Source organism: Mandrillus leucophaeus, unplaced genomic scaffold, assembly GCF_000951045.1.
Source record: "Mandrillus leucophaeus isolate KB7577 unplaced genomic scaffold, Mleu.le_1.0 Scaffold302, whole genome shotgun sequence".
In the NCBI taxonomy this organism is placed as follows: domain Eukaryota; kingdom Metazoa; phylum Chordata; class Mammalia; order Primates; family Cercopithecidae; genus Mandrillus; species Mandrillus leucophaeus.
The window spans coordinates 1,526,460-1,543,781 of NW_012103166.1; the positions used below are offsets into that span (position 1 = coordinate 1,526,460).

Here is a 17,322-nt window from a genome sequence, read left to right on the forward strand (position 1 = left end):
GAGCCGGGTAGGCGGCAGGCGCGCTCCCTGCGGCCCCGGGATGACTTCTCGGCGCTCCCCACTGGCGCCTTTGCTGCTCCTCTCTCTGCACGGTGAGTAGCCCCAACCCTTTCCTCCCAGTGGGGCCAGGCTGGGTCGGCGGGCCTGGGGCGAAGCTGTTTGGGGACGGCAAAGAGCCTCCTTGCTTTGCCAAGGGTCGAGAGTCCAACTTTCTCAGGGGCCGTGTTCGTTGCTGCGACCAAGGCTCGCGCGCACCTGCAGCGGCTGCTTCCGCCGCCCGCTCAGCCCAGGTGTTCCTCATCAGAGAGGTAACTAAACTCGCCCCGCTACCTCCGGTCCCGGGCTGGGCCCCGACTCTCACCTCGCTGCGCTGTGGGGAATGCAGGATCGTTTTTAGATAACGAACTCCCTTACTCACTGGTCCAGTTGGAAACTGTAGTTAGAACCAGTTGCCTTTACTAGGCGGCCCTAGGAAAACTAGAAGTGCTTTTCAAATCATTTGGAAAGCTTTATAGCTTTAACGTAATCTTTTGGAAGCCTATACACGTTTTGGCCGAAAATGATCTTTATTTTAAAAAATGATTGTATACTGTGCTATGCTATATTAGAAAACAATAATTTATTTATACTCTAGCTTCATCTCCAGATGACTTAAGTTGGCTTACAAAAATACATAGAATATAACAATATTAGAACAAAATAAATGTCTTTAAATTTCTTGTTAACAGTTTTAAAAACATCTGTTTATAAATTTAATTTTCTACTCTCTGCTTAATCTTTCTTACATTTTATTTTCGGTGAATAGCCGTCATATTTAGACCCTGATTTTCATCCTATACAATGCTGTGTGTTTTTTGTGTGTGCATTGTCCTGTGCAATCCAGTTTTCTGTCCCATTTATTGCTGAGATTTACTGAGTTTTTTTCTAAAGGGTGTTATTTAAAAAGCGGGTTCAGTGATTTATGGAACTTTGTGGTTAACCCTGTTTTTTTTTTTTTTTTCTGGAGACACCAGCATGTTTCCAGTCATTTTATGGCCTTATTCGAACTGATTTTGAAGTAACCTAATTCTAGCCAACTTAAATTGTGCAGATTCATTGAATAGGGGAGAAGAGAATACGAGAACTTTTTGTATGTCTTCTCCATAGAAACTAGTGAAGCTGTAATCATCAAAATTACAGATAATTTTCTAGAGTTCAGTAGGTATATTTTTAGTGATGGTGTACAGACAATAACATCAATATGAACGTTATGAACTTGTGCTTCCAAATATCTTTTGTACTGTTACTAGTTTGAGATGGCCAGTTTTTCTCTCTGTCCTACTACTTTTTAAGTGTGAAATAAGAGGGTAAATCGGCTTTTTATGAAGTCCTTGAACACAGCTCTAAATATTACCAATATTACAAGAGCGGCTCAAATTTTTGGTAGAATAATCTATTATTAAAGTTGTATATTATAATAAATGCTACTCTTTTTGTAAGTAGCGTTTGTGTATAGTTTGTTTTTGAAGTATCAGGCAGTACTTTAAAAGAGTTGATATAATTCGCAGAATCAGCCTTGCAAGGTCATCTGATTTGTTCTTTTTTTCTTCGGCAAAACTGTTCCCAAGCCATACAAGAATGTTTTTAAAGACTTTCAAGGACATCTCAGTCTTGGCAATAACCTGTTATGTAGAGGCATTTTCCACTTTCAAAAACAGTGTTCATTTGTTCAACAGATATTTACAGAGCCATCAGTCTGTGCATTTGAGTATCTGGTGGGGAAAGGTGGTGGTGGAATACAAAGCGGTGTGTGTGTGTGTGAGTGTCTGCAGCCCATAAGGAGTTTGCATTTTTAAAACAGGCTATAAGCATGTACAAATAATTTATGATACAGTGAATGTATGAGGAGTTCTATTTGTTAATGTAGGTATCAAGTGAGACTTCTTGGAGAAGTTTCCTGTTTTTTCTGGGCATTGAATGATTGGCTCAGATGGTAGTGGATGGGCTTCCTTAACCAAAGGAACAGCCTGAAGGAAGGATGTGAAGTGGAGCAGGCAGAGGTATACTCTTGAAAGGCCAAGCTGCTAGAGCAGGAGATGTGTGCAAGGGAGAAAGAGCCAGAAAGTACTTGGGGGCAAGATAGTAGAGGATCTTGACTGCTGCGTTTGGGCTTTATTCAGCTGGCCATGGAAAAAGTATTGATGTTCAGTTTCCTTACTGTGGGCTGGGGGGAAAGAGGATGAACAGTTAGCGTGCCTGTTTGTGCTAGCACACCTATCTCCAGGAGAGTACTATGCCCTAATCGAATTTTATTCTTGAACTAGTCAAGGGCAAACTTGGTTTGAATGAATTACGGTTCATCCCCAGAATTTTCAATGTGGAATAGCAGGAGGGGTGTATATCTGAACAAAGTTGGTTCTATTACAAAGGGGTAAAGGGGAATGGATGTTAGATAAATAACCAATAGTAGTGGCCACTACAATGAAATAATATACCAAAGGTAGAAATAGAGGGTCTTTTCAATAAATGAAAGAGAATCGATGTTAATAAATTTCTGTTTCTATTTCTGTTTTTTTTTATTTTGTTTATATTTGTGGAGTAACTTCAAAGGTAATTTGAATTGAAAAGCTGACTTCTTTATAGTTCTTCCAATGAGTTAGATATAACTAAAGTGTTTCTTGTACTTGTGATTCCTTGAAATAGCAGATAACTTTTCAGAATTTGAGAAAATGTATAAAAAGGAAGAAACGACCACATAAAATGCTATGAAAATGAAAAAAGTCGTGAACCTTTTCAGTGTTACCATTATTAAAAATTTATTGTAAAATACAGTTTCTCAGCTCTAAATTTAATACTGTAATTGTTTTAGAAGGATTCACCTGTCAGTAAAAATCTGTAGTTTAACTTACATGAAAGGTGACAGCTACGGGATGAAAATTTCAGAGATGTTGAGCCTAATACACATGTATATTCAACATGGACTATTCAAGAAGCAATTTAAATATTAAATTACCAAGCACTTAAAAAGTGTTATGCTTGGAACTGTTGTCAGACACTAGGTAATGATGCAAGGGGTAAAAGTACTTGTTTTGGCTTCCCCTCCCCGAATAACAGTATGTGGCACATTTTGAAATGTGTTTTCACACTTTCATAGTGGAAAGATTTATAATGAAAATTCTCATTTGGGTCTTCATACTTACGCCATGTGATTTATTGTCAAACAAGGTGATGTGCTGGTGCAAAAGATTCTTTAGTTGCAGTGAGTAATACAAAACAAGGGACAGGAAGTACTTACTAAGCTGGGAGAAAGTACAGAAAATGGTGGCTTTCCCACTAAGGCGTTCCATCCATAACTACTTAGTTAGTTAGTTTGTTTATTTATTTATTTGAGATGGAGTCTGGCTTTTGTTGCCCTGGCTGGAGTGCAGTGGTGCGATCTTGGCTCACTGCAACCCCTGACTCCCGGGTTCCAGCAATTCTCCTGCCTCAGCCTCCCGAGTAGCTGGGATTACAGGTGCCCACCACCACCCCTGGCTGATTTTTGTAGTTTTTGTAGTTTTAGTAGAGACAGGGTTTCACCATGTTGGCCAGGCTGGTCTTGAACTCCTGACCTCAAGTGATTTGCTCGCCCCAGTCACCCAAAGTGCAGGGATTACAGGCCTGAGCCACCGCGCCTGGCCCCATAACTAGTTTATTTAGAATAGGGATTCCAAATCTATTGTCATCTAGACTAATGATAATTTTTTATACTCTCTCAACACTTTATTTTAGGCAGTTTGAGGAGGATTTGCTGAATTTCTGTTTTCTAATTTACTTCAAGTGAACACAGTCATCTCAACTTTCTCTTTCTTTGTTTGGTGAGGACTAGCTGGCACTAATACATCTCATCCCTACATTTTGGGAACTGCCCCCACACCATCTGGAGGATCTGAAATCCTCTCTTGATCATACTTTGTGAGCAACTGGCTTCAGAGAGGTTGTTGGTTCTTGGGTGGTATTCAAAAAGCCATCTGATTTGAGCTGAGTTTGGTCTTAAAAGTGGAAAGTTAATTAGTTTACTTATTAGTTAAGCCTATCTTACTAAACCATGGAAGGATTTTTTTTTTTTCTGTTAATGTTTGGGTAATTAATTTTCTGTGTACCTGGTTTTCTACCACCCAAGAACAAGACCAGAGTAGTGGTTTGCATTTGTAGTGGTTTTAAATTGTAGAAGTATGAAGTTAGCCACAGAGAGAAAATGTGTTTCCAATTTGCACATAATAGACTCAGCCAATGATCTACCGCATCATCATTGCCTTTATCAGATATTATATAGGTACAGTATGGCTCTGCCTCACTCATATATTACAGAAAGGATCATATTTTGATAAGTGTCACTAGAATATTTACAGAATAGAATAAAACCCATACAAATTTACTCTTATGGGCAAAGTGTGTTCAATAAAAAGTTATTTGAAAAAGTCTACTTACTGGTTTGTTTTCATTTAGCAGTTAACTCTGTTGATCTTGAGAGAGATATAAGCTGACAGTATTAGAGGACACTTTTATTTAGAAAAGGATTCCTGGAAAGAAACAGATCTTCGAAGGACCGAGTTCAGAAAATTTTTGTATCACGTAGAGTTCCTTGAGAAGATCTTCAGATAATTAGGTTAATGTTAGCAGCCATTAATGGTAGTAGACCAGGGTTTAGGGTTGGAATAGGTGGTTAAAGTATAATAGGTTTGTGGGACTGGAAAGCCAATGCCATTTTTTCACTGAGGGTAACAAATAGGTAATTAAATATAATATGACTTTGTGAATGTAACTCTAATGTAATGAGGCCACTTGTAGGCTGGTCTTAAAAGAATTATCAGTTCAATATTTTTAGAAATTTAAGTTTAAATATTTACCAAAGTCTGTTGAAGATCCCAACAATGGAAACATAACAGTGTCCTAATTTAGAGAACCCCTTTACTCACTTTTGCCCAAAGTTTCACTGTTCACAGCAGTCACACACATAAAACCTTTCTCTTCTGTATTCCCCTTAATGATTGTTTTTTCTTTTTACTTGTCATCGTCTCCTTCCATTTTGGAAGATGTTATGTTCCTCTGCTAGTAACATCAGGTTCTTCTATGGTAATAAATCCAGTCCTGGTTCTTTCCAATTATTCAGTTCTACCCATTTCAAGGATTGATATTTACAAAAAATTAACCCTGGAGCCAACCAGGCAGACACAGAAGTCACCATAGAAGGTGAGCGTTGGTGGGGGTATGTGGGAGTGTGGGCATAGTTATATGCTAATATTTTCCCCTTGTTTAATAAAGTTAACTTTATAATAGAATTCTCTTTCTCCCCCTGTGCTTGTGCTCTTTCTCTTTTGCTCTCTCTCACTCTCTCTCCCCCCTACCTCTCTCTCTCTCTCTGTGTGTGTGTGTGTGTGTGTGTGTGTGTATTATCCCCAAAAGGCAGTACCATGTCTACCTTGCTGGGCACTATAGTAATGCTCAGTAGACACTTGTGAATGAAGGTTTACTAATGTAGGTGGTACCCCTGAGAAGACTGTTGTTTTCTTTTTTTTTTCATATTTTAAACTTTTTATTTTGAAGTATAGATTCATAGCAAGTTGTAAGAAATGTATAGGAAGGTCCCATGCACCCTTCACTCAGCCTCCCCTGATGTTACCATCCCCCAAAACCAGAGTACAAAATCAAAACCAGGAAATTGGTGTTGATATGCCCACAGAACTTATTCAGTGGGCAAAGAAAATTTAAGTACATTTTCTTTTTTAAAGAAAAATAAAATTTTTGTTACAGGTTTCTTTAGGGATTTGGTGTGACTATGTCAGCTTCAACTAATCTTTACACCTTGGTAAATATTTTGTGAAACAGGTGATAGAGATCAATTTTCATAGTTTTTTTTTTTTTCAAATTTTATGACTTCTGTGGAAGTTTATTCAAAATTTCAATACTTACAGATCTTTTGAAATAGATTTTTAGCTTATCTTTAATCCTAAATATTTGAAAAATTTTTTCCTAAGGAATTCTGAAGCTTTTGCTTCATGTTGTAAGGAATGATCTTCGACTTTTGGCAATTTCCTTAGAACCTTGAAGTTTACCATTTTCATGTCTGGTGTTCTTAGTCCTGAGGGACCTGTATGTTAGAACTAGCCTCCCAAGGATGGAGATAATTAGTTAAAATAGCATCTTTTGTAGCCTAAGGCCACCCTCTTTCTCCCTACATTACCGTATACAGAGTACTGGAGACACTTTTCTAGAAATAGGAGCATTAACTAAAAATCAACCTTATGTTGGGGGAGTTTTGCAAGACTGGCAGTTGTCTGCCTCTCCTATTCCCTTCCCTCCTCCTGAAGTCTATGTATTTCCATTCATAGTTTATCCCAGACATGATTTATACCCTTATGGACCACACTGTCAGTCTGAAGTATTTATACATCTCTCAAAATGTCAAAAGTCATTTACTAATCATAAATCCTGCACTATATACTTAAAGATGACTTAAATAACATCAAACATCAAGGCTTAATACTTAATCTTGTTTTTTCTTTGGGCCAGGTCTATGATTATAAGGTATAGAACTTCTTTTAGCCCCCATGGGTCAAGATCATCTGCCAGAACACAGAATACATGGCAAAAACAGAGGCTGCACTACTGTAGTAAACATCACTTCCTGAAGAATATGTTCAAATCAGGCTAACATTTTAGGCTTTTATTGGTTAAGAAAGTCTATAGTACAGTTCACTTATGTATATTGCTCGTGTGTAAATACAGATAGCTTTGTTGATCAAGACTTAAGACAGTAGTATGCAGGGCATGTGAAAAATTAGTTAACAGTGTACTGCAAAGATTCTTAAACTTCCTGGCCTTAAAGATTATTGGGGCTTTAAAGATTATTGAGGACTGCAAAGAGCTTTAGTTTATGTGGATTATGTCTATCGATACTGTATTAGAAATTAAAAGTGAGAACATTTAAAAGAATCTATTAATCTGTTTAGAAACAAGACATCCATTACACGTTGGCATAAATATTTTTATGACAATTAACGTTTTTTCCCCCCAAAACTGAATAATATTAGTGAGAGAAGTGGCACTTTCACATTTTTGGGATCCTCTTTAATGTCTGGCTTATTAGAAGACAACAGATTTTCCTATCTGCTTTTGCATCTCATTTATTGTGATATGTCATCTTGGTTTCGTGGAAAATGTGAAGAGTATCTGGTCTCACGCTGATACTTAGTATTTTGATAGCATTTTCAGATAATTTTGGATATTCATCTTTGATATTCTACCAAAACATGATATGCAGTAGTTTCTTACAGACTGGTTGAAATGTGGAACCAGAAACCATATCAGTGAACACTTCCTACTTGTTATATTAAAATCCATTGGTTTATCTTGCACTTTGAATGGATCTTTTACTCATGCATGATTTTTCATAGATCTATGCATTGATCATTGGAAAATATTGGTTCACTGTGTTACACAGATCTTACAAATGTTAACATATTATGTTATGTAACATTTAAAAATTACATTTATCAATATCACCACTGAGATAATTCAGAATAGTCTTTTAAGTATTATGAAGCTGTTAAGCTCACAGTGTCAGATACAAGTTTTCCAAAGTTTTAATATTTGCTTGAATTTTATCATTGCCCACAAATGACTGTCAGTTATTTCACTTGAAGTGATGGTCTCATTTTGTACTGTTTTGGGAAAATGTCTGCTAAATATATAAGTTTGACTAACCATAGTCTGCGAGTTGTTCATTCAAGTAGATATGAAGGAAAGTGATTAGTTCTTTCAGCCTTGAGCTCAAATGATTGCACCAGTGCCTTACTTTGAGATGACCATTTTGCTTCAGTATGCAGCATAAGTCGTTTTATACTACCCATTTTGTCACACAGAATATTAGAAAAGGTCAAGATTTAATGAAATTATTGTTATTGTTTCATCAAAGACATTCTTTAGTGAAACTGGAGTTTTTTTCTTTTTTAACTGTGACTACATAATAGCAAAGACTACAGTGACTACTAGTACAGTCTAATGCCAAGTCCTTGACCTGTGTTAAGGTGCCAACAGTTTCACCCACTACTGCTTTTGTGCCATCAATGCACATGTTAGCCCAGGAGAAAAGGGATAAAACTCCACTGTTAGTAAGCAAAGTAGTTTTTACTACACAGACTTTCCGAAAGGGTCTTGGGAATCTGCATCAGCCCATGGACTATACTTGAAATGCTGGTATCCGTAATAGAATGTTGGACTCTCTTTTTTTTTTGGAATTGCTGTAGAGACAACTAGCCATACAATAAATCTGTGCTTTATGGGGTGGCATTAAATGGAATATACATGTGTTATTTGAAAATAAAAAAGGAACTCATTTCAAATTCATTGTTTTGTATTATAATTTAAAAACATGTAAAAGTAACATTCTAGGGTAAAAACTCAATGAAAAAGTATTTAAGAAGTTTTTTAAGAAGAATTTTTGTATTTTTAGTAGAGACGGGGTTTCACCATGTTGGTCAGGCTGGTCTCAAACTCCTGACCTCGTGATCCGCCTGCCTTGGCCTCCCAAAGTGCTGGGATTACAGGTGTGAGCCACTGTGCCCAGCCTAATATAGGCATCTTACCACATCTGTTACATGGATCTATCTCATTCTTTTTAATGGAAGTTTAGCATTTCATAGCAAGTATGCCATAATTTTTAGCTGTTTCTCCATTATGCACATTTGTGTTGTCTCTCATTTTTTGATATTCATAATGTTTTAGTGACCATCTTTGTACATATACCCTATACATTTGTATAGATATTTCTGTGGTCTAGCTTGCCCAAAGTGCAATTGTTTGGATGTACACATTTAACATTTGGGGGGAGACAATAGCATTGTCGTGATTCAAACCCAATATGTCTGACTATACAAAGCCTATGTAAAAGTTCATGGGCTTTGTATAGTCAGACATATTGGGTTTAAATTATGACTCATCATTTCTTTGCCCTGTGACTTTGAGAATGTTATTTAATGTCCCGAGCTTGAGTTTTTCTTGTGAAACGGAGATGGTCTTCTTACTGTGTTGAGAAGTACTAAATTAAATGAGAACTGTTATCTGTAAAGTGTCTAGCATAGTACCTGACTGACAGCAAGTGCTCAGTTAGTGGCAGTTACTGTTACAAGGATTGATCAGTCCCAATTTTTAAGTCAGGAGATGAGTCTATTTAGGGTGTGCCACTGGAGCTGTGGCCTAGGGCATATCATGTAATTCTCCAGGCCTGCTTTCATTTGCAAAATGAGGGAATTAGACTAGGTAATCTCTTGTTCTTTTCCAGTTCTATAATCTTGTGATTCTTTGACATGGTTTCCAGTATTGAAAATATTTGTAATAAGATAAACTGGAGATATTATGTGGCTGGTTTTAACATGTTTATAAAATTTTTCCTAAAATAGTTACTTTTCTCTCTCCTTCCCCCTACCAATATAATAAAATGTTATAGTAATTTCTGTCCTCAGAATTAAAACTATCTCCATCTGTTGTAGAAAGATTACAAAATGTCATTCAAATATAGTCTTATTTTAAAAATTTATTTTAAAATTGATTGCTACTCACTTTGACTTAGGCTGTGTACATACCTATTTTTTCTCTTCAGTTCTTTGTATCACGGACAGATCTTGTATGTATCAGGAAAGGGTCAGTTCAAAGAAGGCTGTAAGTATGACAGTATCTTCGTTTTACTTCAATCAGTGTATTCTAATTCTTTAATGTAATTTCTGTGATCTTTCTCTGCTTTTCTCTTATAATGAGCTTTCTTTGTCTTAAGCCAAGCATAGATGTCTAAATTTTAGCTACACTAGGTTACATGATAAATATAGACATTTTACTAGGGTTATTATTGATTAAAAGGGAAAAGCTTGTGAGCATAAAAAAAAAAACAAGTTTTAGGCAGGAATATAGTGATACTTAAACTGAAAGCTTTGGAGGGGTGTGGTTAGGGCACATCTTAATTTTGATTGTATATCATTGATTATCTCATCAATAGTGTTGCCTAACTGTTCTTTTTTTTGCATTTTCATGAGAGAGGTTGTTTTTACACAAAGCCAGGTGGTCTCTAAAATTGATAGAATTAATTACATTGACAAAACTTAAATAATTCTGAGATTCGTAAACTCACTGCCTAGTATTTTATCTTGGTAAGTAGAATCTGTTTTCAGGTCATTAAATCTTTCCTGAAACAACCATACTGATAAGAGATGCTTCTTGAATTTTGTACTCCAAAATATTAATAGTAAAAGAAATTTAAACATGATTCATTTTCACGAGAATGTTTTCTAAAATTGTGACTTTTGATTCTTTCTAATTTGTTCATTGTCCTCAGAACAGGACAAGTTTTAGTTGCCTGTTGATTAATATGTATTTTCATTTTCAGTCTCAACATTTGCATTTCTTTGAACAAATTAATTGTGCTCTTATCCTCCCAACTCCTTACTCCCACCGCAGTTATTTTGAATTTAGGGAGTTGAGTTATCTTTCTCATTAATAAGAAAGTATAATGTTGTGAGCCACAGGGAGCTGGACCAGTAAGGTCTCTTAGAGCCCTTTAATTCCATAATGTCCTTGATCTGATGAAGCCGCTCGGTAAATCTCTTCACAATTTCCATGACCAAGCCATCTGCCTGCATTAAAATAAATCAAATCTGCTTACTCCTTCAGTGTCTAACAAATATTCTATAAACTGATGATGATGAAGACCATGAACACAAAAATAATTTGCAGTCTTCAGCACTTCCTTTTGAGTTCTCAGCTCAGATTCTCTTGACATAGTGGGGGTTGGCGTGTCAGCTTTTTCTTCGACTTGAGTGGAGACTAGTGAAGTCCATTCTCCTAGTCCTTTTCATTATATTTGTCCCAACTGTGGCAGGTGAACTAATTCAGCTTTTTCATGTTTAGGTTAAACGTCACAAAACTTTACTTTTTCTTCTACTTCATGTATGTTAATTAGAGAAATGCACATAGATTTATCTAATTTTATATGTGGCAGTTTACATATGTGTAAACTGAGTGTAGGGAGTGCATACATGTGCATATGTGTTTTTAAGTCTCTGGCAGACTGATTTTATATCTGGTTCAGGTTTCTGATATTGTCCAGACTTTAGGAACTATGTCAGTTGTAGCAGCACTATGCTGCAAAAGTGCATGATCCCATAGCCCATTTGTAGGCAAAAATAGTTATTTTTTTTTAACATCTTGAAAAGCATTGAATTTTTGAAGTATTTCTTCTTTGTGATCTTCTTACTATCCTTTCGTTTCTCACCGCATTTGTTTTTCCTTTGAGACGGAGTCTCGCTCTGTCACCCAGGCTGGAGCGTAGTGGCGTGATCTTGGCTCAGTGCAACCTCTGCCTCCCTGATTCGAGCAATTCTCCCTGCCTCAGCCTCCTGAGTAGCTGGGATTACAGGCATCAGCCATGACACCTGACTGATTTTTGTATTTTTAGTAGAGACAGGGTTTCACCATGTTGACCAGGCTGGTCTCGAACTCCTGACATCAAGTGATCCTCCCGCCTTAGCCTCCCAAAGTGCTGGGGTTACAGGCCTGAGCCACCGTGCCTGGCCAAAGACATTTTTTTTTTTTTTCTAGTTTTGGCCTGTAATGAGTAATGCTGCTGCACATGTTCTTGTGTGTGTCTTTTGATGCTTATCAGAATGAATTTCTGTTGGGTATATCCCTACGAAACAAATTGCATATGTTCAACTTTAGTAGGTATGGCCCATTTTCTGAAGTGGCTGTGCTGATCTTTCTCCCACTAGCAGTGTATGAGAGTTTCATTTCCTTTACATCCTTGTCAGTGAACACTAGGTATTGTCAATCTGTTTTATTACTTCAGCCATTCTGATAGGTGCATAATGATATCTCATTGTGTCTGTGTGTGTATGTATGTAGGTGGTTTTGTACTTCCCTGATTACTAATGAAGTTACACACCTTTTCACCTTTTTACTAGCACTGGGGTATTGTCTTTTACAAATTTTCCATTGAAGTCATTTGCCAGTTCTTAAAACAACTTTGTTGAGATATAATTCACAAACGATATGGTTCACCCACTTAAAGTATACAGACCAATAATTTTTGGTATTTTACATTATTTTAAAAATTGTGGTAAAATATATATAACATAACATTTACCATTTTAACCATTTTAAGTATATGATTCAGTGGCATTAAGTACATTTGCAGTGTTGTGCAGCTATCACCACTATTTCCAACACTTTTATGTTGCCCTAAACAGAAGCTATAACTATTAAGCAATACCTCCCAGTTTCCACCTAACCCCTGGTAACCTCTAATCTACTTCTTATCTCTATAAATTTGCCTGTTCCACATACCTCATATAAGTAGAATTATACAACATTTATCCTTTGTGTCTGGGTATTTATTTCACTTGGCATAGTAGATTTATTTTACTTGCCATAATGTTTTCGAGGTTCATTCATGTTGTAGCATATACCAGAACTTCATTTCTTTTTATTGCTGAATAATTTTTCATTGTATGAATATACCACATTTTATATGCTCATCTGTTGACGGATACTTGGGCTTCTTGCCAGTTTTCAAAATTAAGGAGTCAGTGTCCCCTCCCACTCCCTTGGTTTCAGTGGGTTTAAAAAACATGTTTGTTGAAGTACTGGCACATTATTGTTTATATGTGTTGTAAAATCTCTTCCTCTGTGACTTGCTTTTTTACCTTCTCAGTTTGGCGTCTTTTAAAGAACAGAAGTTCTTAATTTTAAGTGATTCATTTAAGCAACTTTTTTCTCCTTTACTAGCATTTTTTGTGTCTTGACTACAAATTTTTTGCCTTTCCTAATGTCATAAAGATATTTCCTGTTATCCTTTGTAAGCTATACTGTTTTACCTTTTATATTTCAACCTACAGCCTATCTGGAATTCATTGTCTTGTGTGCAATGAGAGTTGGGGGTAAGGACAAATTTTTTTTTTTTTTTTTTTGGTGATGGCTGGCTTATTTATGTTTAGCCTTTTTAGGAAGATAAGATGTGGTCTTATACTTTGTTTTACCTGTAGAATCTAGTACAGTGCCTTACATATGGTGAGTGATCAATCAACTCTTATTAATAAATAAGTCATGAAGACTCATCTCCCAAAAAACACATAGGGTCCCAAACAGAATTCTGTATATGAATACTATACAAGCATTATTTTTTTTCCTCCTTTTGTTGTCTTTTTCCTCCTCCTCTGTTGTCACCATCATCTTTATCACTGTCATATCCTTTTACTTCATTAACGTAATCTTCATCATCTGGAGTTGAGGTTAAGTTTTTAATCTCACAATATTAATTTTTCTATTATATAGTAATTTGTTTTAAAATAATCATTTTAGTTTTAAATGGCCTTTTACATTGTTGAATCCTTTGCATCATATAACCACTGCCTACATTTGTATTGTACAAGGGATTTTAACCTGTGACCAAAAGATGGTTTTCGGGGAGGTCACAGAAATTTCATTCCAAATTTAGTGTTATATGCATTTGACATTTTTCGTTTCCCTGCGGAGAGTGTCTCATCAACTTTTAAAAATATGTTATTTCATTTTCCAACAAACTATTGAGAACCTATTCTATATACACCACTGTGAGTTATAAAGAGATGTTCAATATATCTGGTCTTAAGTAACTTTATACTTATATAACTACAGTTGGAATTATAACTGTAGTTACAGTTTGGAGATGTATGTGAATCAGGAAAGAAGTAATTGCAGAATACTTATTGTCAGGATTGTGTGGGGAAACAGAAGTATAGATATATCATAGTTAAAATGTCATGTGGAAGAAGATATAGCCAGATAGCTAATAAACTTGTGTGTTGCCTGTCTGGTCTTTATCCCAGCCAGTGAGGCATGGCACATTTGATTCTTATGTATTCAGTGGTTTGTAAGGAGAAAAAGGACAACTGAGGGTTTATTATACTCCAGGCATCTGGGGATAGAAGGATGACAAATGTGGATGATCCAGTCTTCAAGTTTAGACTAAACTTCCATGATTTACTCTGAAAGACAGACATGACTTAGCTCATTATGGTGTCATGTATTACATTCGTGGAGTGAGTGAAGTGTAATTTCCTGCTCAATTCTCATTCTTGTCCTCACCAAGCCATTCGATTTTCCCTGGTAGTGTGTATTCTTTGGAGTATGGTCCTTTGGAGTCTGCACGCTGTGCAACTGTGCATGAGTATGTAAAAGTGATGACATCAAGGCAGTGACAGAAAACAGGTGGAGTCTGAGGCAGTGCACCTGGTTACTCAGGACTACATGAAGTATATGAGAGACCAAGCAGCGTCTGTGTGTCCTTGTAAGGGGATTGACAGAGGCCTGTGTTACAATGTAGAGGTCTGTGCAGGGATTTCAAGATCAGTGTCTTCCTCTGTTTGGGCCGCAGTAACAGAATACAACAGACTTGGTGGCTTATAAACCACAGAAATGTATTTCTCACAGTTTTAGAGGCTGGGGAGTCTAAGATCAAGGTGCCTGCAAATTTAATGTCTAGCGGCCTGCTTCCTGGCTTGTGAACAGCTCTCTTCTTGCGGTGTCCTCACATGGTGGAAGGGGCAAAGAGCTCCCTGGGGCCTCTTTTATGATGGCATAATTCTCATGTATGAGAGGTCCACCATCATGACCTAATCATCTCCCAAAGACTCCGCCTTCAGGTATCACCACTTTGGGTTTTAGGTTTCAATATATGAATTTTGTGGGGGATACAAACATTCAGTCTATAGCAATCAGAGACAAATGGCCAGGATCACAGTACAGGGGTGGGAACCTGCACACACCCACCACTGTTCCCGTTCAATAACAGCAACAATGGAAAGAAAACCCTCACAAAGGAGCATTCATATTTTACTGGTTACCAGTCTGGCCTAGTCTGTCAAGATACTCTCCAGCAGAGGCAGGTAAAGAAACCAGAGAACTTGGTGTGGCTATGGGGGCAACTCTTTTCTTCTCTGGCTGGGGGTAATTTGAGTACTCTCTCCTTCATGCAGGAAGATACCGTCTTGAAGCAAAGCAGCACAAGGGGAAAGAAATCTGAAAGACCGAGAATTTCTCTGAGCTATTGAAAAGAGAAATCTAGAGGTTTCTTAGGCTGTGCAAATTCTTGGATCTGCCTGAAATAACTAAATTCAGTCCTATCTAATCATCTTCCTGACCCCTGTCACCCATCTAGTATGAGAGTGAGTTGGGGGTGTGTGTGAGTGAGAAGTGGTAAGATCAGATCGGTTTGAGAGAAAATAGACTCTGTTTCTTTGCATATGCCTATTTATTAACAAAGGAATGTAAATGTACTTATTGCTGTCCTCTTGATAAAATTTGCTATAGATGTATGGCTAATCCCACAGAATCAAGGATCCTTATCTGGCCAGATGCACCAATTTTGACCTCTGTCCTAGTTTTTAACTTAAGCTGATATACCAACAGGGCAGCAAATATATAAGCAGTTGCAAGAACTGCACTGCAATGGTTTATTGAATCTTAATAAATGATACTTTCTTTTAAGAAAAGCCTCTTTATTCGCTTGATCACTTGAAGTGCTTTTTAAAAATACTTGGATTTGGCAGGCTTTTTCTGATACTGAGGTGCTCACAGTAAACTGAATGTGGTTAAACAGCTTGGAACACTGGAGTTGAATAGTTTCTGGGCACATGTGCCAAAGAATGGCAAGCCAAGTCATCCAGCCTCCAGTGCCAGCTCTGATGAGCTTCAGTTCTGCTGCTGCCAGCACTTCTGCATGCCTCTCTGAGTCTCACACATTTTTTCTTTTAGTGTCACAAGTGTCCAGTCTGGATGTCACATTTTCATTAAGGGCATAGCTGTCATTGTTGGGTAACCACCATGTGCCATATATTGCCTAGACATTTTATGTATGTATATACATTAATCCTTAAACTAAGCCTGTGAGATAGATGAGTATTAGTCCTATTTCCAAGTGTAGAAATAGATGATTCAGTTGTAGAGCAGAATGAATTCCAGTACCTATAGTTAAGAGCCTGGAATATTAAGATGGTAGGTAAAGATAATATGTAACATGTAAAAATAATAAAGTGCCTAATACTGTGTCAGGCTCAGGTGATCAGTAAGTGGATTACATTTTCTCTTATAAGCTCCATTTACCTTTGTGGTGATTTTGTCTGCATTCTAGGGCCTAACTGGAGAATTTGGGAAGCATTTGTAGAAGTTATGGGCAGATCTTATAGCAGAGCTTTAGAACCCTAAACATTAGAATCTTAAGCACTGTGAAGCTCCAAACAGTAAACTGTAAAGTATAGGTGAGGAGGTAATACAGTTCTGAGTTTTTTATCCTCAAGAGGACTTCTCTCTCTTTCTCTCTGTCTCTCACTCATCTACCTTTCTCTCTGCCTTGCTGATGCCTTATTTATTTGTTTGGTGTGCCTAGTAAGTAATAAAGCACTAGCTATGAGAGTTTACAATTTTATTTTAATTTGTATCAAATAATTGTGTTATCAAATTCAAAGGGGAATTATTAAAAATCCTGTTTTAGAGATTACCAGTCATTAAGAAATTATGCTCGACTGTTGGGTTAGACAATGTAGGTGGTAGGAAAGAGGTATAAAACTCAGTTCTTACCAACATGGAGAAACCCCATCTCCACTAAAAATAGAAAATTAGCCAGGCATGGTGGCGCATGCCTGTAATTTCAGATACTAGGGAGGCTGAGGCAGGAGAACTGCTTGAACCCAGGAGGCAGAGGTTGCAGTGAGCCGAGATCGCACCATTGCACTCCAGTCTGGGCAACAAGAGTGAAACTCTGTCTCAAAAAAAAAAAAAAAAAAAAAAGGAAAACAAAGAAACAAAAAACTCAGTTCTTGCCTCCACTGAGTTTATACTTTTAGAGGAGAAAAGGGAAAAAAAATTTTTGAATGCCTAACTAGTCTTTCAGTGTGCATTATATAATTAATTTTTACCACAACCTGGCATTGTTTTCATTTGATAAACAAGAAAAATGATGATCAGAAAGGTTAAATAAGATCACATGGCTCAATTCCTTTGGTTTCTAAAACTTGTCTTCCTGGCTTAAGGAACAGAGAAGAGTTTCAGTTGTGAGCCACATGATGATGTTTTGGTTAACAATGGACCACACATACCGTGACTGTGGTCCTATAAGATTATAACACCGTATATTCACTGTACCTTTTCTGTGTTGAATATGTTTAGATACACATATTTACCATCGTGTTATAATTGCCTACGGTATTCAGTCCAGTAACATGCTCTACAGGTTTGTAGTGTAGATGCTCCACCATATAGCTCAGATGTGTAGTAGGCTAT

At 37.0% G+C, this 17,322-nt stretch overlaps 1 protein-coding gene across 3 annotated transcripts in view; it reads left to right on the forward strand.

Annotated features, from left to right (window-relative positions):
- IGSF11 (immunoglobulin superfamily, member 11) overlaps positions 1–17,322 on the forward strand; it is a 206,091-nt gene that overhangs the window by 85,258 nt on the left and 103,511 nt on the right. For 2 of the 3 annotated variants that reach the window (XM_011987197.1, XM_011987199.1), the window contains exon 1: positions 7–92. The exons of the other annotated variant lie outside the window; for it this stretch is intronic. In XM_011987197.1, coding sequence (XP_011842587.1) covers positions 41–92 — 52 coding nt within the window. In that variant the 5' untranslated portion in view covers positions 7–40. Of the gene's footprint in view, positions 1–6; positions 93–17,322 lie in introns of those variants that run through there. 3 annotated transcript variants of the gene reach the window in all.